At 45.0% G+C, this 22,818-nt stretch overlaps 1 protein-coding gene across 1 annotated transcript; it reads left to right on the top strand.

The window, feature by feature from the left end:
- The first annotated feature begins 10,684 nt into the window (after nucleotides 1-10,684).
- Nucleotides 10,685-14,818, top strand: actb2 (actin, beta 2). The gene is made up of 6 exons (XM_082531212.1): nucleotides 10,685-10,813; nucleotides 12,234-12,363; nucleotides 12,565-12,804; nucleotides 13,165-13,603; nucleotides 13,711-13,892; nucleotides 13,995-14,818. The coding sequence occupies exons 2-6, from the start codon at nucleotides 12,241-12,243 to the stop codon at nucleotides 14,136-14,138; spliced, it is 1,128 nt and encodes a 375-aa protein (XP_082387338.1). The 5' UTR covers nucleotides 10,685-10,813; nucleotides 12,234-12,240; the 3' UTR covers nucleotides 14,139-14,818.
- Nucleotides 14,819-22,818: the final 8,000 nt, after the last annotated feature.

Here is a 22,818-nt window from a genome sequence, read left to right as displayed (position 1 = left end):
TGTTTACCTTTCATGTTAGCTACAGAACCTTACTGTACTTATGTGCGGCCTCACAGATACATTCTGGTTAAACTACAGGCTGTTTAAGTTAACCACACTAGACACACTAGCTGAAAAGAAAGCCTGGTGTTTTGTTTGCTGGCAATAAAAAAAATCTCTTGCAAAAACAAGCAAATGGCGTCAAGCAGGGCCGACCAGTTATGCAGTCCTGAAATGAAAATCCTCAACTCAGGAATATTTAAATGAAGCTAAAACAGAAACCTATCTAATGCTGTTGGTCCAGTTTAGAAAAAAAAACCAAAACACGCAAACGGGTATGCTGAGGACAGCTAAGGCAGGCATCGGGTTGTTGCCTCAAATTTCCTGTCCCCACGATGACTAACACGCACGCTTGCAGATACGCAGCGATGAAAGAAAAGGTGGTTTATACAGCCTGGTTTTTTGCCCAGATATGACTAACGCATTTGCCATAAGTGCTCGTGGTTGAACTTTGAGTGCGAAGTATTGGTGTCTACCTGTCAAAACGTTGACCTTATATGGTGCCTCATAGTGAAAAAAGAGGAAGTCCCTTTGTGTGTGTAGCAATAAAAAAAAGTGACAACCGTGTGGTTTCAGTCGAGGATCAGCAGCTGTAGGAGGCACTACAGAGCAGCATCAGCATGTAGCCCACACTGTCAGCTTTAGGAAGTGGTGTGAGTGCTGATTTTCATTTCTACATGACCACAGATGTGTGTTACAGGTCCACTCTTCATGTATGAAGGGCTCATCATCAGGATCTAATGGTTTTATTGCTGTTTCCCAGCTTTCGTAGACACATCAGTGTGCCGATCTGTGTAGCATCAATGGGTTTGAACCCACCCATCTTTGTACTTAACTGACAGGCGCACAGGCCGCACATGAAGTACACAATCAATCACACACGAACACACACACACGAACACATAGAAGTGCTTGTTCTCTTGACAGAGAAGGAAATTGGAACGTCCTCCTCTGCAGTTTCCAGTTACTGAAACACAACTGAACGAGAAGTGAAATTTCTCGAGCTGTGAATTCCCCTGTAATGTAGCAAGCACGCACGCACGCCCGCACGCACGCACGCACGCAACACACACACACAGTCATGCACGGACAAACACATGAAGTCAAAGAAAGGGGAAAGTTACTAAAATACACAGAGTAGCACTGTTCATCAGTAACACACTGATACATCATGTGTCTACACAGAGCTCATAACTAATAAGATAAACACAGACACGCACACAACACAGTCCTTAGGGAGTGAAGCTGATTTCCTTGAGATGGCATCCCATGTGACTCGCATTCCTCAGATTGTTGTCATGTGACAAACTTAAAGATCTCCTTTTATGGACGTCAGTCTTAACAAGAGGGCGTGGCCTCACTAATGCACACCCAGGTCACACGGAAAACGCACTCTGGCACTGAAACTGATGAAGAATGCACTCAAAATGTACTCTAAAATACCTCACGCTCCAACCCAAACACAAACAAACCCTGCAGAGACGGAAGAAAGTGGTGCGGGAGTTGTGAAATCAGACTGGCAGCACTGTCATCCTCTCTGTCACAGTCACTTTGCAGGTATTACCAGACTCCAACCGCCCCAGAGTTTCAGGCCAACTGCTTCATTGCGTGACACCTGGATCATAATAGTGTACCCATTGTAACTGAAAAAACGTTTAACTTTATGTAACAGATGAAAACAATAATTAAGCCCATTTTATTTATTGATCATTAATCCCGCTATAAATCAGCCAATGAAATTAAATTACACGAAAGGCGCCCTGTTATGTTGCTTTTCAGCTCATTTATTTAACAAGGGAGTGATTTGGAGTTTTGTTTTTGTTATTTAAGCCTGTAAAGAAGTCAAGAACTCATTCATTTCTTTGGACTCTGTAAGGGTAGCTTTGCATGAGTCGCTATTCAAATTGATCCTCATTTAAAGCAGGCCCTCATCTGTATGAAATAAGCCCCTCTCTTCCCAGAACCTTTAAAGCTAACTGTCTTCTGACTGGCTGCCCCTCGTAAAACAGAAGATTTGAACAGCAGGTGGGTGGGGCTGCTGTGCCCACATCTGTAATATCACACAGAGCTTTAGAAGAAATAACTGTGTAAAACTGAGCATTTCAAACACTGTGAGGCCTCAGCTTTTGGGCTCATAGGGTTTGTTTTTTTTACATACACCTACCTAGTAGGTAACGTTTTCAAACACGAGTCCCCTCACAAGCTTAAAAAAATCTGAAATTTAACAAAGGCTACTCACTAGAGCTCAAGTTTCAAAACTTCCTGGAGGCTGCCAAAGCTCATAGGTTGACTTGGCTGCCATAGTCCTGGGAGTGGGGGTGGGTAAGTGCAGATTTTGAGTTTATCTTTATAAATCCAGACTGGATTACCACAGTGGTGGCAGGAGACTATTCAGACTTTATAAATAAAACTGCAGCCTCCATCTTACATCCCTCAGTCTGCACAGGAACCTACACGCTTGCCTTCCCCCCTTCCCCCTGTAATCTCTGCTGGATGTTCAGATGTGGACAGAAGAAATGGAGACCTCTCCTTTGATGCCTCCCGCCGGCGCGTTATGTCATGCTTCACTCGTGTAAATCTTTGTTGCCATGTGTTGCTGCCCAGTTCCAACTGGACTCTGCACTTGTAAAGTAAAGCTAATATGCTGCACTAAGCTGAAAAAACGCTGGCGTGAGTGATTAAGAGGCTTCCGGGTACACATTTCAAGCACAGGTACTGCGGGTGGTACCCATGGATGACCGGCTTTCCCTGACATGTGCTCGTCAGGGGAAAGGGATGCTAAGACAGAAGGCAGGAGAAGCGGAGGAAAACGGAAGATGAAAAGAGAGATGATTGATGGGAATCGTTATGTCAGATGAAGAGGAGGAGATGATTGTGTCATAAATTAAAGGGATTAGAAACTGAAAAGAGAATCTGGAGAAAAAGGGATTAAAGAAAAGGTGTGGCAAATTTCTTATGAATCCTCCATAAGCCACACGTTCTGCTGCCGGCCTCTGAGAGCCGTCTCTCCACTTCCTCCTTACCCCACTTCCTGCCTCTGCTGCAGGCCTATGCCCTTATATGGCAACTGCGGGCAGCCAATCAGCACTGAACAGGCAGCTCATTCAAACTGCCAGTGTGAGAGAAGAGAAGGGTGGGAACTGCAAACAGAAATGAACAGAAATCGCCCTGTGCAAAAACAATATACTCCACCGGCACACACGCATAAGCCTCCCCCGCCGGCTTAAAACAAAAGCGAGGTGTCACAATACGACGACAAAGCCCAGCGACACATGTAAACTTTACTCAGCAGCAAATTCGGGGGCCACTGGGTGCATGCTGCAGCGCTGCACTGAACTTGTTTTTTGGTGGCAAATGGGAAAGGGTGGGCTTGGTTACTATGCAGAGGAGAGGAGATAGATTTCCAGAGCTGAAAAGAGGGTGTGGACCAAGATATGACTCGGCACGATGCCACAATTCCCCCGGACGCTTTATTTTGAGGGAATGGTCAGCAACTGACTTTTGATTTAGGAGGAGACACAGAGGGGGAAGTAAATGACAGAGAATGAAACAGAGGAGAACATGTAAAGGGAATTGGGAAATGCAGAAATAAGAGGACAGGCTGTCATGTTATGTAAGGAGTGTGCAAACAGCCGATCACCAAGGACTGCAGACCAAAGAGCATGCATGGGCGTGAGTAGGTGGCTGACCTCTCTCGCCATGCTTTAGTGGGGGCAGCAATGAAGTAAGGTAGATCAGGAAGTGGGAGCGTGGCCGCAGCCCGTAAGAAGCTCATAATTCCCACACAAGCCAATCAGAGGGCTGGTAAGTGGTGAAACGAGCCAATGTGAGAGGAGGCTCCCTCCTACTAGACAGAGACAGATGGTAGAGGAGACATAAGCCTCCCTGGGTCCACCACCGTGCAGGGGGTGACTAAGGATTGTGTGTGTGTGTGTGTGTGTGTGTGTGTGTGTGTGTGTGTGTGTGTGTGTGTGTGTGTGTGTGTGTGCATGAGTAGGAGATAGAATTAGATACAGAGATAGATAAAGCTGTCAGTCTTCTGAGCTTGTGCAGCAGTAATGCATATATCCTGCAAATGAGCTTTTACATCTAAAAGTGTGCAAGCCTGCATGCATTTCTACACTTTTGTGTAAAAAAAACTGCACCTCTAGCGTAACAAATGCTTGAGGTCATCTACATGTGCCGCTTTTGCGTTGACATTTCTCCATTCATGGTTGAGACTGCTTTGTCATCAGTTTACCTGAGTAACATATAGCACCCTTAAAAGGCACCTCGGCCTAAAATTTGGGCCAATGAGGGCCCAGAGCTACAGGAGGAAGTGAGGTGGGTGCACAGGAAGAGGCAGAGAGGAAAGAGAGAGAGAAAGAAAAACACTGTACCTTATTATAACTGTTTAACCGTTATAGAGAGACTCTGTTTGTTTACCAAAAAAAGTGTGAAAAGTGGTCATAATCACATGACTTTCAAAAACCAGGGTGGCACTCTTGCAGTGGCCTGCAATCTACACACATAAATCACATTCGTTGAAGAGTCCAACACACAGGAAGTGCCAAACAGGCAAATCAACAGCAATGTACATTCATTTGAACTACCAGCCTCACTGCTGGGGATGAACTCATCTGAGGATCACAAAATGCCAGGAATCACAAAAGACAATTAAGAGTTTCATCCATTATTTATATATATGTTATATGCATTAGGATAAATGACATAAGATACCATCAGGGTGGCAGCGTGGGGCGTGGTCAGTACATTATTTGTGTGTCTATAGCTAGTGCATTTAAGAAGTCGTGAGGTGGGGGGGTGGGGAGGGACGGCGTTAAGAATCCATTTAGGCCATAAATGGGAAGCTAATCCAATTGAAGCACGAACTGGCCAGCTGGCAGGCACAACACACACACACACACACACACACACAGCTGGTAACTGGCCCGTGCCTTGGAGTCAGACTGTCACCACGGTGACCTGCGGATCAATGACGCTGCAGACGACCAATCCATTGGCTGCATCGCAAAGAGGAGGGAGGCAGAGTGGAAGGGAGCGAGGCTAGGGAAGAACGGTGAATAGGGCTTCCCTCTCTGAAACTATGACCAGTCACAGATGGCAAACAATCGGTCAGCAAGTCACTTTTAATCAGGCTGCAAAGACAAGAGGGAAACAAACGTGTGTGTGTGTGTTTGACAGGGGAAAAGGAGAGAAATGTCTGCTCAGCAAAATGGGCGGATAGATGACTCTAAAAAAAAGAAAGAAACACCAGAAGTTTACTTGGATAGACGAGACCTCACTGATGTTTGTGAAATATAAGACCAGAGCCAGTGTTGTGCTAAAAAGTGATTTCCAATGTTTCTGTGTGTGTTTTGTGTGTGTACTGTCTTTGCTTATTTTGGTAAAAAGACTGAAGTCAACTGGATTTATCAGTGAGTTGTACGGACATGTATAACTCAAGAAAGAGCAGTTTTGGAAGTATCTTTATAAGTTTGCATAATCGTACCTACACAGTAACCAATTCAGTCCCTTTTGGCTACTAAAAATATCTTTATACAACTGTGATGTTATATTTGTTGTAATTTCTGCTGCGCTCTTGGCCTGACCTCTATTAAAAAAAAGAACACGTTAATGTAGGTGAGATGTCTTAGCCAGATAAATAAAGGCTATGTAAAAGTCAATTTGTCAAAAAACAGACTGCAGCTTCTGCCTTGCAGGAACGTTGTTTGTGGCTCAGAATAACTTGATGGCATTCATAAGAGATACAGTAGGTTTGACATATGTTTCACAGGTTATATACCAACAAGTCATTTGCAACATTTTGAATAAGGGCAATAATATTTTGGCACAACGCAGCCGGCCAGTTAGCTTAGCTTAGCAGGAAAAGTGCAGACTGGAAAACATCCAGCTTGTCTTTGTATTTATAAAAACATCCTTTCAGCTCAGTTCTGAGCAGCTGGCAGTTGGGGAAATAGCCCGTGTGTGGACAGGATATAGTGTAGGGATTCAGGACAGATCACCATGGAAAACAGCAACTAGTTATTGTCCCCTGAAGCTAAACTCAGCTGTAGAGGTGCTGTTGTTGTTCCTTTTCTCCTGCAGAGAGCCCCAGTTGCGGTTTCCCTTATTTCTCATATTCGTGCTCACTTGTTGCTGGAGTCAGTCTCCAGAAACCGAAAGTGTACTCAAAGTATTTGTTTAAACTACTTTGCCATTAATCTAAAGGAGAAAATCCCCGGATAGCTGCATTCACCTTAAGCTTGTAACCGGGAAGCTAATCTGGCCTCCTGTTTTCCTGCTGCTCTGTCACACAAAACACTCGCAGGGAACCAAGAATGAAACTCCTGCGGGCGACAAACAGGATGCATTTCCAAGATGACATCAAGACGCCTCTCGACATCTTCTTCTGCTTCCATTTTCATCTTAGCTTCAACCAAGATCCCATTTGATGGTTTTATCGCTTTTATCGCTCGCTCTTGCCATCACTGCTTCCCATCCCTCATCTGACATCAGCATTGAGCTTTCAGCCTCTGGCAAAGCTAATTGCAACTAATGTTTTTTGTATTGAGCTGCAGTCTTGTAACAGTAAGACTCAAGGCAGCTGATGTGTAACTGTGTATGATTCTTGTCCAGCCTCTAAACCGGCTTTAGTCATCAACAAATAAAGGCCTTTTGTGGTTCCTCTAACCTTCCTACACAGACCAATAAAAAAAGAAAGAAAAAAGCCTTGATTTCAGCCTCAGTGCCACGTCCACAAACATGGCGTGGACTGTCTTATTTCTCTTGATGATGAAGGGGACAGAAAGAGGAAGAAGAGACACATGAGTGTAGACACAGAGCCAAAACAGGTTACAGCGCGAGCGAGTTAGCCAATAATGGCCTTGCCGAGTTGAGCGCAAAGGGAAACTTGTGGCGTCTTTACTCATAAGAGGAACAGGAAGCCACGGTGGGACGGGTTTAGCAACTCAGGGAGTGGCATCGCTCTGTGTTGTCGCTCCCGGCCGACTGGTTGCTTACCTTATTTGAAGAGCAAAACCTGAGGTGCTGACGTCACAGCAGGGTTTTTTTCAAATCACTGACCAGTAAGTGTACACAGACACACGTGACTGGCGTGCACTTTGCAAGGTTGTGTGTGTTTTCATGCAAAAGAGCACTGTTTGTTTCTCACTAGTCACACAGACACAGTGTCAGATCTATGTAAAGGTCGCCGGTGAGCTCTAAATTACTCAGACACATAAAAGCAGAGTCAGCAAAGATAGTACGAGGTCATGGTTAGCTCCCGTCCCTTAAAGAACACATAAACACAAATGCTGCTGCGGTCACTGGGTTACTGATTGACTCGTCACGTGGCCGGGGTAATACCTGGCTTCAGCCAAAAAAACAGCCAACGAGATCACCTGTTGGCGTGCTTACATAATACACACGGATCTGCCATAACTTAAAAATCACCTGCCTGATGTCGTGCGAGTCCTCCTTGTGTCATCAAAACAGCTCGGACTTGGCGTGTAGACGGGACCTCGCACGGGGCTGCTGGCAGCAGATTCATTGGGTCATGTGGCGGATCCACACTGTAAAGAAAAGATGGACCTTTTCAGGCGTAGTTCCATGTCTAATGGCTAACCCTCCCTGACTCTTCACTCGCTTCTCACATTAAAGTGTCACTTAGCTTGACAAGTGGTCTATTTAGAAAACCAGTGATCACAGTAATAGTTATTATACACAACACCTCAAGTGACTGTGTGTAAACTCCCGTCTGGGGGGAAAAAAATCCCCGGAAAAATTCATTAGGTGGCTTTATAGCAGTAAGGATCTTGGCAGCAAGGGCCCAGGGTCAAAGCTTGTTTTTGGCTGGCACACTGGGTGTAAGCACAAACACGCACTTACACAACATACACACACATGCTGGTATGATACACGAGAGGAGGTGGAGGAGGAGGAGGCTTTCCAGGACAGCATTCCAAGCACTTGGCGAGTACACATTTCCCACTGAAGAGTGTTGACAACATAGCACTTAACCAGAGACCTCTCACTTCCAACCAGAGAGCTGTACGCAAACATACATAAATACATGCTTGCCCAAGCTGACTGACAACCTGAGCTCCGCTTTGATTCTTTATACAGGAGCGAGCGAAGAAGCTCCGACGCCGTTGTCGCAGCTACGATAGTGGATGTCATATTAAATGGCCACAGGTTCAAATATTGAGCCAAAAGCTCAAGCCTAGCACTTTTTTATCCTTTTGGTCCTGCATGATGTCACAGAACTGATATCAAGTGTACATGGCATGACCCAATATGGCCGTCAGGTACACACAAGCCACGCCCATACCTTCTGTTTGTGATGGCAACCAATCAGAAAAAAAGTTGGCTTTAAAGACGAGAATGCATTGAGTGCCCTCACTGAGGTCCAGCCTCACATCAGTAGTGATTATTCTGAAATGTAAATGATGGAAAGCTTCTTTTTAGTAGAGTTCAAACCTAAACAAAAAAACAATAGATCCTCCTTTAAATGCTTTTGCCCTGAATCAAAGTAGGAGCTGGAGCTGTGGGTTGGAACAATGACTCACCTATGCACGAATATGCGTTGCATAGACACACACTGTGAATTCAAAATCCCACAGGCACTCCCTGAGGCCGGATTAAACATTTCCCAGCCAATCCCTGTTTACGCCATTACAGAGACACAACCCTCTGGTTTCTGTTCAAACCTCCATTAACAGGGTTCATGCTTTTGCTTTGTTTTTTATTGTTTTATTCATTAGAAATACAATTTTAATACTGATAAAACAAACATGAATAAAACTTTAAGCGTTCAAGGCAACATCGCTAAAGTCTAGGTGAGAGTTAAGACCTGTAAATTAGCAAGTGTAGCCAGAAGACAAACACTCTTCCCTGCATGTGCAAGCCCTCTAACTGCATCTGCATGAGTCTGTGCACAAACCAACACTTGATTTGATCGCTTTTAACAAATTTGCACATCACCAAGTATTAAAGTTCAGCCGGAAGAAGGGTTAAAATGTGCAGGTCTCACCCGCGCCGTTTCACACTACAGGAAGCTGTAATTCATTTAAAAGAGGCTTATAAGGGTCCATTTAAATGGCCATTTAAAGTCAACATGACAAAGAACAGAGGGCAGGAACAACGAGATACACAAGAGTTGATGCAACTGAGAGAGGAAAGGGAAGTGGTGTGGGGGGGGGGAAGAGAAGGAGCTGCTGTGAGTGTGGCTTTAAATGGTACTGAGGCCACCTCGCCATTTTTATAACCTGCATGCTTGTGCAATGAATGAATGAATGAATGAATGGAGGGATGGCTGGATTGGTGTGCAGGCTGTTTTAATTTAATGAGAGATAGATGAGAAAGGAATGGGGGACCACAGAGGAAGAGTGGGGTTAAAGTAAAACCTTCAAACCTTCACACTGTGGTATGATTAAATGTTAAACCTTTATACAGCAGTGAATCGTTGATGGAAAGTTGCCTGCCTGCAGGCCTAAGGTCAACCCCGCAGCATAAGTCTGTGACAGGGGTTAGATTGGGCCCATTGCTCAGGGAGTGAGCAAGGCCGAAAATCACACGTTTTAAAGTGTACTCACACAAGAACAGGAAGTGGAAATGGGCGCAGTGTGTGTGCCTGTGTGTTTTATCTGAAACTGGTAAATAAAACCTGGGTTTTTTTAATTTATTTAAATAAAGGTCAATCAAAGGGGATCTACTGAGTGATTAAGCTAGAGGCATGGGAGTGTTGGCCATCGGTCTGATAGAGCAGGGAGTTTTAATACTTCCTGCTTCATAGTAATCAGCAGGAATCACACCCATAATAACCAAGTGGAGCATAAAAATCTGAGACAAGCATGAGATTCCCCCCTCCATTATCCCCTGAAATGACACACCTTTATTATGCTATTGTATCTCAAACAGAGAGGAAGAGGTAGCTATTTACAGGACACCTGACAACCATGAAGGACACATACCTGATATATAAATGAACTTTATAAGAAACAACTAGCATCAGTGGACAAGGGGGTGGCCTTACACACAGCAAGCTGGTCATTCCGCAGCCTGTGGAGGGGCAGCTCCACAGCTCTGTGTTCATTAAGCTTTTGACCTGGTGATGCAGTGGTTGTGACTCCCACTGGGCTCACATCTGCCTTTCAAAGTGGAGGCAACCTCAGCATCACCCCCACCCTACTTCGATGTCTGAAATATCAAATAATGCCAGGTTATTCCAGGCTGAATAACCGGGAGAGAGGGCAGCCTTTTGATAAAAAAAAAAAAGCCTGAGGCCTCTGCAGCCTTCACAGGGAGGAGTCCTGGGTGCTGAGCTCTGCTAACGTTCATATATGTTTATAACAAACTGCTCTGAGCAGTTGCACCAGGGACATATTTCACTTTTAATAAACAATAAACGTCATTTAACCTGAACATACAGCGGTATATCTACACATTAAGACTTACTAGGTAGGCCTCGCCACACCAATCCCTTCCCTTTTATTTTCTCCAATCCTTTGCTATTATCGCCTCCCTCTCTCTCTTTCTCTCTCTCTCTCGAATCGCGAGCGCTCGGTGCACCATAGCGTGCACGCGACGTGCCCTGTGAGTGACGCCGGACCAATCAGGGGGCGCAATTCCGAAAGTTTACCTTTTATGGCTAGAGCCAGGCAAACGGCTGGGTATAAAAAACAAGCGCCCACAGCTAACGGATTCACTCTGAGCGCCGTCACACTCACAGCTTGTGCGGGATATCATTTGCCTGAAACCGTTTCCCTTAAAGCGAAAAGCCCCCCACCCAAAGGTAAGGAGACGGAGAAATCCTTATTTATAAATTCTTATTTTAGGATGTTTATCAAGTAAACAACGAGCTGATTTGTTTATTTTATGTAAACATGGATGAATTTATTCACCTTAATGCAAACTGTCGTCGGGGACCACGCGGTTCTTTGTCTTCCCGTACAAGAATTGTATTGATTGTTAAACAGCAGTATCTGTATCTTGTGTTTGGCTTTTCTTTTTTAACAAAACAAAACGAGGAACTGTTATGATTGCAGACAAGTTCATTAGCGCTGCTGCTGCGATTCACAGGTGCTTTTGGATGGAGCCGGCTTCTAGTAAATGGCATCCTATGAGTTAATGGTTGCGCTAAAACCGGTGTTTGTTACCGTGTAGTCGTACACGTTTTTTGCAGGATTGTGGCGACGCCTGGCATTTGATCCCAGGCAGGGTACTTTGAAGAGGGTTTCCGAGTTGAGACTGTCTGGATCCCGGCTGCTCCCTTTGTGCGCCCGATGCGGCGGGGTGTGACCTACTTTAGCATATTAGCCTAGCCACATCATGCTAGCACGCCCTTCAGATTTGCAGCAGTTGCAGTTTTAAGTCTCTCGTTTATCCTGGATACTCCCACACACGCTTTTAAAAGCTGAATTTCTTTTTTATTTAACCTGATCTGGTGTCAGTTTAAGGCTTGCGGTAAAAAGATAAAAGGCCTAGCTTATCTTTCTTTTAAAGGTGATAAACTGAGTAATAGCTCAAGTGACTGAATATGTCCCGATCAGTTTAGTTTTCTTAGCTGTGACAAGAAAGAAATGAGGAAATTGCCAATCAATCGCCTGATCTTTCACTCCGAGAAAAGGCGTGGCTTTCAGGAAATGGATCACCAGTCAAGCGCTTGTGACCATTCATGAGTCTGCATAAGTTCATTATGCAACTTCTCTTCTCATAAACTAGCTTCAGTATTAAGTAATTGCAGACTTGATCTTTTTTCTTTATACCTGCAGCCTTTAAGTGTCTCGTGCTGTGCAATGAATGACTGTGCTGCTGCATGACGCAGTGATATTCACTCAAAGGACTTAGAAGGTTCATAAAAGCGAGCGTGATTAAGCAACAGTGGGAGGGCGCTGGTTGTAACGATAGTAAAATGAAGGGAGTGGTCTGTCGGCTCTTTAATGTGGACTGTTCCCTTTTTTCTTTTTTGCCGTGCGTTGCCGCTCTGGCGTCGCGCCACGCGCCGGTAGCCGCAAAGCTGCTCAAAACCGAACCATGTCCTTATATGGTAACAACAGAACGCAGCGCCACTTCCTTTTGTCTGGCTTACTCGGAATGTGGGGCACGAGCTCCTCCTAGCGGCAGAGCTCGTGAACTTCCGCTAGTTAACAGGAAGTGGAAGCGAAATGGCCGCAGACTTGAGTGTTAATCCTTTTTTCATTTATCTTCAACAGTTCAGCCATGGAAGATGAAATCGCCGCACTGGTTGTTGACAACGGATCCGGTATGTGCAAGGCCGGATTCGCCGGAGACGACGCTCCTCGTGCTGTCTTCCCCTCCATCGTCGGTCGCCCCAGGCATCAGGTTAGCGACTGCGCATGTCTACTTTTAATGCCACCTTAAATTGTGACTTGTGTCGCAAATCAAGCCTATATCAAGAAAATTGTTCAATTTAATGACAGTTAATATTATGTTTGTAGTTCAGCTATCACTTGGCAAACACTTCTCTAATTTCTCTAAATTGTAACTTTTGACTTTTTAACTAAAACTGATTTCCCTGTTCAGGGTGTGATGGTGGGTATGGGTCAGAAAGACAGCTACGTTGGTGATGAGGCCCAGAGCAAGAGAGGTATCCTGACCCTGAAGTACCCCATCGAGCACGGTATTGTGACCAACTGGGATGACATGGAGAAGATCTGGCATCACACCTTCTACAACGAGCTGAGAGTTGCCCCTGAGGAGCACCCCGTCCTGCTCACAGAGGCTCCCCTGAACCCCAAAGCCAACAGGGAGAAGATGACCCAGGTACACTTTTTCCAGACCTCTGTTTATCTCCCCAGTTTCCTTCTGTTCCATTCTCATTTGCTCCTTCCTTCCCCTCCCTCCTCTCCTCCAGGAACTCTTCTCTAAGATGATCTATCATCAACAGGTCTCTTGACTGTGTGCCTTACCTGCACTTGTGTCTATTTAGAGCGCAGTAGCTCTGCACTTTATTAGACATTGACTTACTTGCACAAGTGTGAAGGAATGTTTACTTTCTGCACTTTTATTCGACTAACTTCAGTCAGCCTCACTCTAAAGCATGTAGTGAGTGCAGTGGTCACAAAAGCTAGACTTGTCTTTTTAAATTTGTAAAGCTAAAATGTGTTCTCCCTCTCCTTGCAGATCATGTTCGAGACCTTCAACACCCCCGCCATGTACGTTGCCATCCAGGCCGTGCTGTCCCTGTACGCCTCTGGTCGTACCACTGGTATCGTCATGGACTCCGGTGATGGTGTGACCCACACAGTGCCCATCTACGAGGGTTATGCCCTGCCCCACGCCATCCTGCGTCTGGACCTGGCTGGCCGTGACCTCACAGACTACCTCATGAAGATCCTGACAGAGCGTGGCTACTCCTTCACCACCACAGCTGAGAGGGAAATCGTGCGTGACATCAAGGAGAAGCTGTGCTACGTCGCCCTGGACTTCGAGCAGGAGATGGGCACCGCTGCCTCCTCCTCCTCCCTGGAGAAGAGTTACGAGCTGCCTGACGGACAGGTCATCACCATTGGCAATGAGAGGTTCCGTTGCCCCGAGGCCCTCTTCCAGCCTTCCTTCCTGGGTATGTTTCCAACAGAAATCCACCGCTTATTAATTCCTCACATGCAAACTGGGCCCTTATAGTGTCCTGCAGTTCCACTTGCTAACTGGTGTCTTGTATCTTCTCAGGTATGGAATCCTGCGGAATCCATGAAACCACCTACAACAGCATCATGAAGTGCGACGTCGACATCCGTAAGGACCTGTACGCCAACACCGTGCTGTCTGGAGGTACCACCATGTACCCCGGCATCGCTGACAGGATGCAGAAGGAGATCACAGCCCTGGCCCCATCCACCATGAAGATCAAGGTGAGCTGACTTGCCTTCTAGTGGCATTCATAAGGGTTCAGTTAATGCGCTTTTTAAAAATTATTAAGCATCCCAATGACACTCTGCCTCATTGTCCTGCAGATCATCGCCCCACCTGAGCGTAAATACTCCGTCTGGATCGGAGGCTCCATCCTGGCCTCCCTGTCCACCTTCCAGCAGATGTGGATCAGCAAGCAGGAGTACGATGAGTCCGGCCCCTCCATCGTCCACCGCAAATGCTTCTAAACAGACTGTTCCTTCTCCCCTTCCCCAACCAAACGCCCAACAACTTCAGCTCTGTGCAAAACAACCACACACCACACATTTCTCATACACAACTCAGGCGCAGAGAATAGATGACCAACTCATTGGCATGGCTTCAGTTATTTTTGGCGCTTGACTCAGGATTTAAAAAAAACTGGAACGATGAAGGAGACAGTAATGTTTTTGGCTAGGTTTTAAAAAAGACACCCCAGGGTTCTGCAGTCTCATCTGGGGCTTAAAAAAATGTACATTTTGTTTTTCTTTAGGTCATTCCAAATGTTTGTTAACTGCATTGTTCAGACACATGATTCCAAATGTTAACTTGCATTGTTCAGATACGTATTTGCCTCTGTGAAGGCTGCCCAGTGGTTGGCGCATACTTAACATGGTTGTAGTATCGCTTGTATGTAAGTTATGTCTGGGTTTTTTGTACTTTCAGCCTTAAAAGAAAATCTTGGTCCTGTTTAATTTTTGTTTTTGTTATGCAAACCCTCATCCTGACCTCACTTCTTCTCCCCCCCATGTTGGAAGGTTCATCCCTGGGGTGGTGGGGCAAGGGGGTGTCTCGGAATGATGGGGTAAACATGGGGTGCCAGACCGGTGGGGCCAACCTGTACACTGACTAAACAATCCCAATAAAGTGCACATGTGTTCCGAAGTGATGTCTGACTTTTGTGTTTTTTATGACTTGACCATTTCTACAGCTTAGTCGTCTTTTAGTAATGCTGAAATTATTACAGTGAGTGTTAAAGTAGACTTAAAATGCCAGTTATACAGCAGTAAAAACCAGACCAATGCTTTATTCATGGAGCAAAGTCATGCTAGTGTGCAGCTCTATTATTGCTCATAGTTTTTGGTCTTTGAGCTGGTATCTGTAAAAGCTTAAAGCTAAAATGGCAACAAACTGAATGTAGATCTACATTTTGATACATTTAAAGGCAAAGCTGAAACATCCTGTCTTAAACGCAAGCAGTTTCCAGCGCTCTCTGTGCTCAGCCCTTGGGCCTTTTCGAGCTGTTACAGCAGTGATGTATTTTCTTGCCAGAGCTAAAACTAGAAATTTAATCACCAATGGGTTCAATTAACTCCCTTTTAAACAAGCTGTGCTTGCAAGTGTAGGATAACTTCATAACTGCTATAATAGCAATGCACCTCTAAGCAGCTTTTGCTGGTCTGCATTTTTATGAAGTAGTGCTGCTGTTAAAGCCAAGTTGCTAGATGGCAGATAAATCAATTACCACTTACCATTTATTGTGAGTGATTCATTAACATGACGCTTTAAAGTGCCATAAGTGCTATTTGTATATATTAGGTTAGAGGGTGGGTGCACCGTGGCTTCTCCCATTAAAAGCGCCTTGCCAGTAATTCCCTTCCATTTGACTGTTGCTGAGAACCGGCGAAGCCTCGATCTCATTTAATGTTAGAAGATTCTGAAAATACTGCCCGAGTTAAACTTAATGCACAGTACATGCAGACTGTAACAGGATGCTTTTGCGTCTCGGAGTATGTTTAAATGCATCAGTATCTCTGCTTTTTGGTGCTTCAGGGGTTTATGCTGACCTGTTTTTGTTTTTAGTATTACGTGAGCTCACTGTGTGTAAAGTAACGTGACTAAAGTTCAGTCAGTCTCTAAATGTCACATGAAAGGGTCTTTTCGCTGCCCTTGTGTGTTTCTTAATGACTTCACTTCTTTCCTCATGATGAGCTGTTTATTGGCTATAAAAAGCTTTGACAGTAATCTTTTTGTTTTTAGACTTTGGTTTTATGATGTGAGTGACAAGAGGTTAAATCTCTCCATAAAGGAAAAAAAAAGATTCTTTCAGGCAGTTGCGTTGTTTAGACAGCAGGTGGCGACAGAGGCTGATTTATCACAAACTAAGGCGTGACTCTCCTGCCTGTTCTCACGTTGTCGTTTTTCTCTGCACAAATGCACGGTTGACCAGGTGCTTTGAGTCACTGCATGTGCAAGGTATACATATATATTTTTTCATATATATATATATATATATATATATATATATGCAATACTGTGCAAAAGCTTTATGCAGGTGAGGAAAAAATGCTGTAAACAAAGAATGCTTTCAAAAATGGAAGTATTAGTCATTTATTTTCATCAATCAACAAAATGCAATGAATGAACAAAAGAGAAATTTAACTCAAATCAATATTTAGTGTGACCACCCTTTGCCTTCAAAACAACATCAATTCTTCTTGGTACACTTGCACACAGTTTTTGAGTGAACTCAGCTGGTAGGTTGTTCCAAACATCATCTGTGGTTATCATGTAATCCCAGACACACTTGATGATGTTGACATCAGGGCTCCGTGGGGGCCATACCATCACTTCCAGTACTTCTTGATCTTCTTTACGCTGGTTCTCAGTGACTTTGGCTGTATGTTTGGGGCTGTTGTCCTGCTGCAGAATACATTTGGGGCCAATAAACAATAATTTATATTTATGAAAGCATTCTTTGTTTACAGCATTTTTTGACACCTGCGTAAAACTTTTGCACGCTACTGTATATATATTAGAACCCAAAGGGTTTGGGGAGAAACCGTGAGACAGCAGTTAAAAGCTGCCATTGAAGCTGTGGTTTCATGCCAGCTTTCCTAGAATGGTGGGAAAATAAGATCCCGTGCTGATACAGGCCCATTTCCTGTGCACTTCTAAAAGCGGATCTTCCACATTTGTATATCAGAGAGATGAAAGAGGATAAGATGGATAGACCAGCCCCACCCTCAAGTTCAATGCATCATATCCTGTTTCTGTGTGTGCGTGCGTGTGTGAGAGAGAGAGGGACAGCACAGATCTAGTGCGGCCCAAAGTCATGATGCTCCCATTAATCAGGCTGCCCTAGATTCATGCTGTATCCTGAGCTGAATGCAGGCCTGTTAGAGAGGACATGCAGGTCCGTGCATATGCATAAAGACGTGTGCACTTGCCCTGATAGAAATTCATATATGCATGCTTCTAGAAAGGCTACGCACACACACACGCCGAGGATCGAGTGTGTTTGGTATTGAAAATGTATTCCATCTCACTGCAGCTCCCGCCCCAGCGCACCCCTGTGATTCTGCTGAGACTGCTTCCCTCTGATATCCTTTTACTGCCACGCCAGCAAAACACGCACTGCCAGAGAAACAGCGCTTAGTGTGTGTGTTTGTAGTGTACTACACTTTATTTTCCCGGTCTTTGTCAGGGTTGTGTGTGTGTGTTGTCTGTGGACTGCAGGTGTTTGTGAATGAAGCACTCCTAGATCAAAAGTGTCTGTGAGAAACGACACAGTGGGGTGGGGGGTGGGGCGTTTTCTCATTTTTAAAAAAAGAGACTTAGTGTCTCCTTCCTTTTTTCTTCTTCTTTCTTTTTCTACTACAGGCGTGAGGCTCTAGAGCAAGCAAATCCACTGGTCAAGGACCTTTTTCACCTGCAGTTTTCACCTCTCTCCAACAGGTGGGGCTGCTGCACTACATGAGTCTTCTTCGACCTGTGAACTGGGTGAAAGGCAAACACGAGAAAGAGAGGGCTACAACTGCTGACAGGAGGAGGCCAGAGGAGAATAATCAACTCAAATACATTAGATCCTCCATTTGCAGGGCTTGGAGTGATTTCAATGCTACAGTGGATGACATGCTCACAGGGTTAATACATCTCTGCATCGCCCGCCCCCCCATCCTTCAAAGGACATTACAGTATCTTGTCTGATTGACTGACAGCAGCTTTAAAGTGATGTTTTGTGTCTGTTTCACACACTCTGCAGTGCAGACCATCCCTCTGTTCTACAGTAACCGAATAAAGACGCATGATCGGTAGCAGCGTTTGCAGCAGCAGGAGCAGCAAGCCTTCGGAGGACTCAGTGACCCTGACACATCACCACTGAGCATTTACTCAGCAGGATATATGAGTCTGTTGCATCACTGTTTCCTTACATTTGTGGAAAGCCTGTGGATGTGCTGTTTGTTTGTTTTTTAATTTCTAGAGAAAAGAAAAAATTTCTCAGAGATCTGACCACACAAGTCAGGAAGAGGAACAAGTACCAAAAATATACAACCCTGCAAGCTGCAAGCTTGCTTGAGCACTGTACAGAGCACAGCTGACAGACACAACCACTGCCTCCTCATTTGCCATCCCCCACGTTGGTTTAAAGCAGGAGGGGCAGATGGAAATTTCTGTGCTGTGACCGCTCTGTGCATGTCTTTGTCATGGTGCTATTTCCAGGAGCAAAAAGAAAGAAGTTTAAAGATTAAGACAAAAAAGCAACACCACAAGCTTTTGGCCATCTCAGTTATGGTAGACTGACTTATTTAGCACCTTCACATCTGATTACAAGCTCAGACTATAAGTCAGACAGGGTTTGGTAGAAGACTGTCGCCTGTTTTCTTTCTTTATAAAAAATCCAAATAACGCGTTTGGTGCCCTATTAGTCACCTGATGTATGCTTAAGCTGACTAATTTGCCTGCTGGCTCATGTCATGGTGTACACCCTGACATTACATTTACCTACAACTAAGGACAATCAAAAGCTAATTTGTCCCTCATTGCATACAGCAGACCGACAACCAAATGTGCTGTATCCCATAGCATATCTGGGTCACATCATCAGGAATGATCGCTGTGGTCACCCAGGCAAATAAACCAGAATGCAAACTGCACAATGTGCACAGACGATGTCAAAACAGTACCTTTCACAAGCTACTGTACTTCAATGCATGCAGCACATTTGTAAAGGAAAAACAAACACACACATAGAAAAAAAAAAAAGCTTCAGGTGGCACATGATAACACATTCAGGATTTTGCTCAAGCTTCCAACTTACACAAGCTCAAGCCAAATGTTTGCAGCTAGTATTGTTCCCACCTTTCACGCTGTGAGTGTAAAAATGGAGTTATGCTGATCTCAACTAAGCGTGCTCTAAGTGACGCAAAATATTCCTCATCTTTCTGGGAGCACTGGAACAAATGCCAATGCTTGTTTTGATATTTACTGCTTCCTTTTTTTCTTTGTGTATTGAGATGTGTTGGATGTAAAAGTATCTCCTCGCACCATCTCATGTACTTCTTCCAGCTGGTGTGTTGTATGTGTGTGTTGTTTTTGCTGTGTGCATTTGGCTATTTCCTAAACCTGAACACACCGCCCCCCCAAGAAAGGAAGAAAAACGCAACGAGAGACAAACCAGAAATCACTTTACACATTCTGGAAATTGGTGGACCTACTTTTTCCTCTGTCTTGTGCACACATGTCTTCTGATGTGAAGTAAGTGGCCAGCTGTGCGTTCTCAAGTGGCCCAATCAAATCAAAAACAAAACAAAAACCCTTCAAGGCTCTGTCTGATGATTGGCAGTTACCCCATGAGAGCTCTGGGTCTGTATGGGCCTACAGCTCTGAAGTGGAGGGGGGGTTGGTCTGTGTTTGTGTGTGTGGTGTCAGTCATCTAAGCCTCGGTGGCATTTTTATTGCATGCGTGTGTGCGTTGCCTGTGCGTGTACATTTGCTTCGCTCCAGCAGGAAACATGACACTGCTATTAGGTTTCTTCATTAACATATTTCTGCATGTATCTTGCTGCAGTGCAGTAGCACCAGCTTCAGTAACAATACAGAGCTTGTGTCGAGCATGAGATGCAGTTTGATGAATGATTTAGCCCTCTGGGCATGCAGGCTCACTGCTCTGTGTGTGAGGGAGGGGTGTTAGTATTTGTTTGGACTTATTGTTTTGTTTTATGGAATACAGTAGAAAATATACTTAACTGAGAATACAACCATGGCTCATGGTTTTATTAGCCCATTACTGTGTGTGTTTTATGGTTATGCAGGAGGACATCCTTCTGTATTTATGTAGGGCTATGCGTCTCCTCTCCACAGAGGTGTGAACCCCTAGCTGAATGAATCAATGCCGCCTCCTCACTCTGTCCCCCGTGGGTTAATGTAGCCACAGGCCTTGGAGAAAATCAGATAGTTTGTCCAGCAAATCAAATCATTTACCTGATCCTTCAGCTGATAGGACAGAATTAACCCAAGCCTTAGAAAAGATAGTATTTGGACAGCCACACAGCTAGAGGTTGATGTGAGATAGGGCGCTGAGGGGGGAAGATAAGGGGCGAACAACAAGAAGAAAAACACTAGCAGCCTGGATGAGAGTCAAGGATAACAAATGTTCTCCCTCTATAATATCTGCTGGGTGGAATAAAAAAAACCCCAACAACGACAACAACACAAAAAAACAGCGTTAGTTAGATAAAAAAAAAAATGACTGTGGTATTATATTGACTCAGCAGCGTTTTTAGGTCATAAATCATGGTTTTCAGTACTTTTTCCAAAAGCCTGGAACATACAGTTGGATCATCCTCAAAGAACACAGTTGGTGTATATGCTATAAAAAAACAAAAAAACATAATCTACCAAATGGTCCCATCTGTTCCTATCCATGTGACAAGCCTAACCTAGAAATAAACAGATATGTCTCTGAACCTGGACACATTGTTCTGCACATTAGCTGCTTGTTGTGCTGTAGTTGGAGAGTGCAATGAGGAATGCTGAATTAGCCTTTATTGGGTTATTTGGCTGAACTGGAGGGTTTCATTACATAGAAATTCAGTGTGATGTTTGTATAAAAATAAGTCACCTTATTATTATCATTTTATTACAGTGAATAAACACACATTATGTTATGGATGTGGATTAAACCCGTGTGTAAAAAACTAAAAAAAAACCCCAAACAAACAAAAACAGGCGTAAAATGCTGCAAGTAATAAGCTGTGCTCTTGATTATGCTGTTTGGTAAATTTGCTACGAATCATCCATACCCACCTCAAAGTGGGGATAACTCCCACGGAAGCCACGGTGTTATTGACAAGACAAACCCAACACAGTGAAGGTGAACCCTGCCTCTCGCTCGCAGGTTGAAAAGAGGGCAACAACAGGACACTAATTAGAAAGAATTGTCTGAATTCCCAGTCGGGAGCGATTTGGAGAACAAAGGACCGACTCGGTCCCCTCGGACAGTCCGGGACATGACTCTGATCTCCGCCTGGTAATTCCCTCCCCGAGTCCCGTCAGGGATGGCAGGCGCATCGTAGCAGCGAGGTCAGCGGGGTGAGATCCGCCGCTGAGCAGCCTGGTGTTTTTGCTCAGCTCGCTAGCGGTGTGGTGGTCCGATTGGACAAAAACAAAGAAGCCACCGAGCCGTGACCACCGGGAAAGTCGGGCACCGAGTGTCCCCACGAGCGGGTACATAACGTCCACGTCTGCTGTTCAGATGAGCCCTTGCTGCTCTCCTTCTTCTCCTTTGGCGATTCGGTCTGTTGAAGCGCTCGCTGTGCCCCTACACCGAAGGGTCGCCTTGAAACCGGCGCAGTGAGGAGGGAGGGGCTGGAGGAATGGAGGAAGGAGGGGGGCACGGGCAGTTTGAAACCGCCTCTAATTTTTTTAATCAACATTTTTGCAACTGTGTAAAGCGGGGCGGTGTACTTCAAAGGAAACTTATGGATAATAAAAACCCGCCAGGGTCCGACAGTGCTGTCCGCACGGAAGAACAGGGGGGGTCACATCGGGGTTGAGGAAGGGGAGGCGTGTGTGTGTCTGTGCGTGGGGAGGGACTTTACACCAAAGGTCGATTGCCCCCACTCCCCCTTTATGAGTCTTAACACAATGGTACTAAATTAGTACGCCACTTTTTCTCCCCCTTTTAATGCAAATGTGTGTGTCCCTCCTCCTGTTCAGTCTGTAGAGATTATGCACAAGCAGACACCCCAGTCTTGTTTTCACCTACGGCCCGATTTGCATACCGAAAGCGGTGAATTCCAGTCGCAGCCCTTATGATGCCTTTATGCCCTTATGATACAAGTCCTCAGTGGGTCTTCAGGAGGTCTCTGACCAGTGAAATAGTGCTGTAGATCACAGCGCCCAGTCGATTGTAGACCACAGATATGGCCTATCGTGGCCCAATGATGCTGTCTTAAACAATGCTTTTGATGGCTCCCATATCGTCAGTTGCCAGGCCTAAACCATAAACTAGTCTGTGTTTCTGGCTTGTGACACGTTTCCCATTTCCACTCATGTGTTTTCACAAACCATATACCTGATCTACTGTTTCTAAAGCCCTAGCCCAAATGAAACGAATTAATTGCTATCGCGAGTTTTTATGCTCGAATTCTCGGTTTTGCTCCCCTTTGTAGCAAATAGTGGAGAGTGGGATTTTTCTGTGACTTAATTGGGCTTATTCGCTGCTTCCTGGTGAGAAAAAAAGTAAACGTGAGTACCACACTACCTAAAAAAAACACAAACACAAAACGCCTCCAAACGCCTGGGATACTTGATTTTTTTTTAGCGTCTATTATAATCAGGGTGGAAACTGGTGGGTTGGTGAGTAAGTGGGGGGCATCGCTTTGACCCCCTTCCTCTCTCTCTCTTTCTCGAGCACACATGGTGGGGGGGAAAAGAGAAAGCCCACTGCTTGTTTTGATCACTCGGTCTTGATGGAAGAGGGGACCTTGAAACTGCTCAACCTTTCCTCGCTCCATAATTGGTTTTATAGTGCTGGCGAGAGGCCACGGTGTGTGTTTTTTTAATACACTCGGGAGCTTTGATTGACATTCCTAACAGCCAATCAGAGAGGAGCAGTGTGCAAAGTCCTGGGTTGGATGGTGGTAAAGGAGGTGGGTGGGGCTT

The sequence above is a fragment of the Aulonocara stuartgranti genome, assembly GCF_965226115.1.
Source record: "Aulonocara stuartgranti genome assembly, chromosome: 4".
In the NCBI taxonomy this organism is placed as follows: Eukaryota; Metazoa; Chordata; class Actinopteri; order Cichliformes; family Cichlidae; genus Aulonocara; species Aulonocara stuartgranti.
Note: the sequence above shows the minus strand (reverse complement) of the source record. Positions and strands in the feature narration are given on the sequence as shown.

What these genes read in the sequence shown, in the direction of transcription:
- actb2 (XM_082531212.1), top strand. Translation starts at nt 12,241, where the DNA reads ATGGAAGATGAAATCGCCGCACTGGTTGTTGACAACGGATCCGGTATG. An exon ending in ACAGGGAGAAGATGACCCAG is followed by an intron (nt 12,805 to 13,164) that starts GTACACTTTTTC and finishes CTCTCCTTGCAG; the next exon opens with ATCATGTTCGAGACCTTCAA. An exon ending in CTTCCAGCCTTCCTTCCTGG is followed by an intron (nt 13,604 to 13,710) that starts GTATGTTTCCAA and finishes GTATCTTCTCAG; the next exon opens with GTATGGAATCCTGCGGAATC.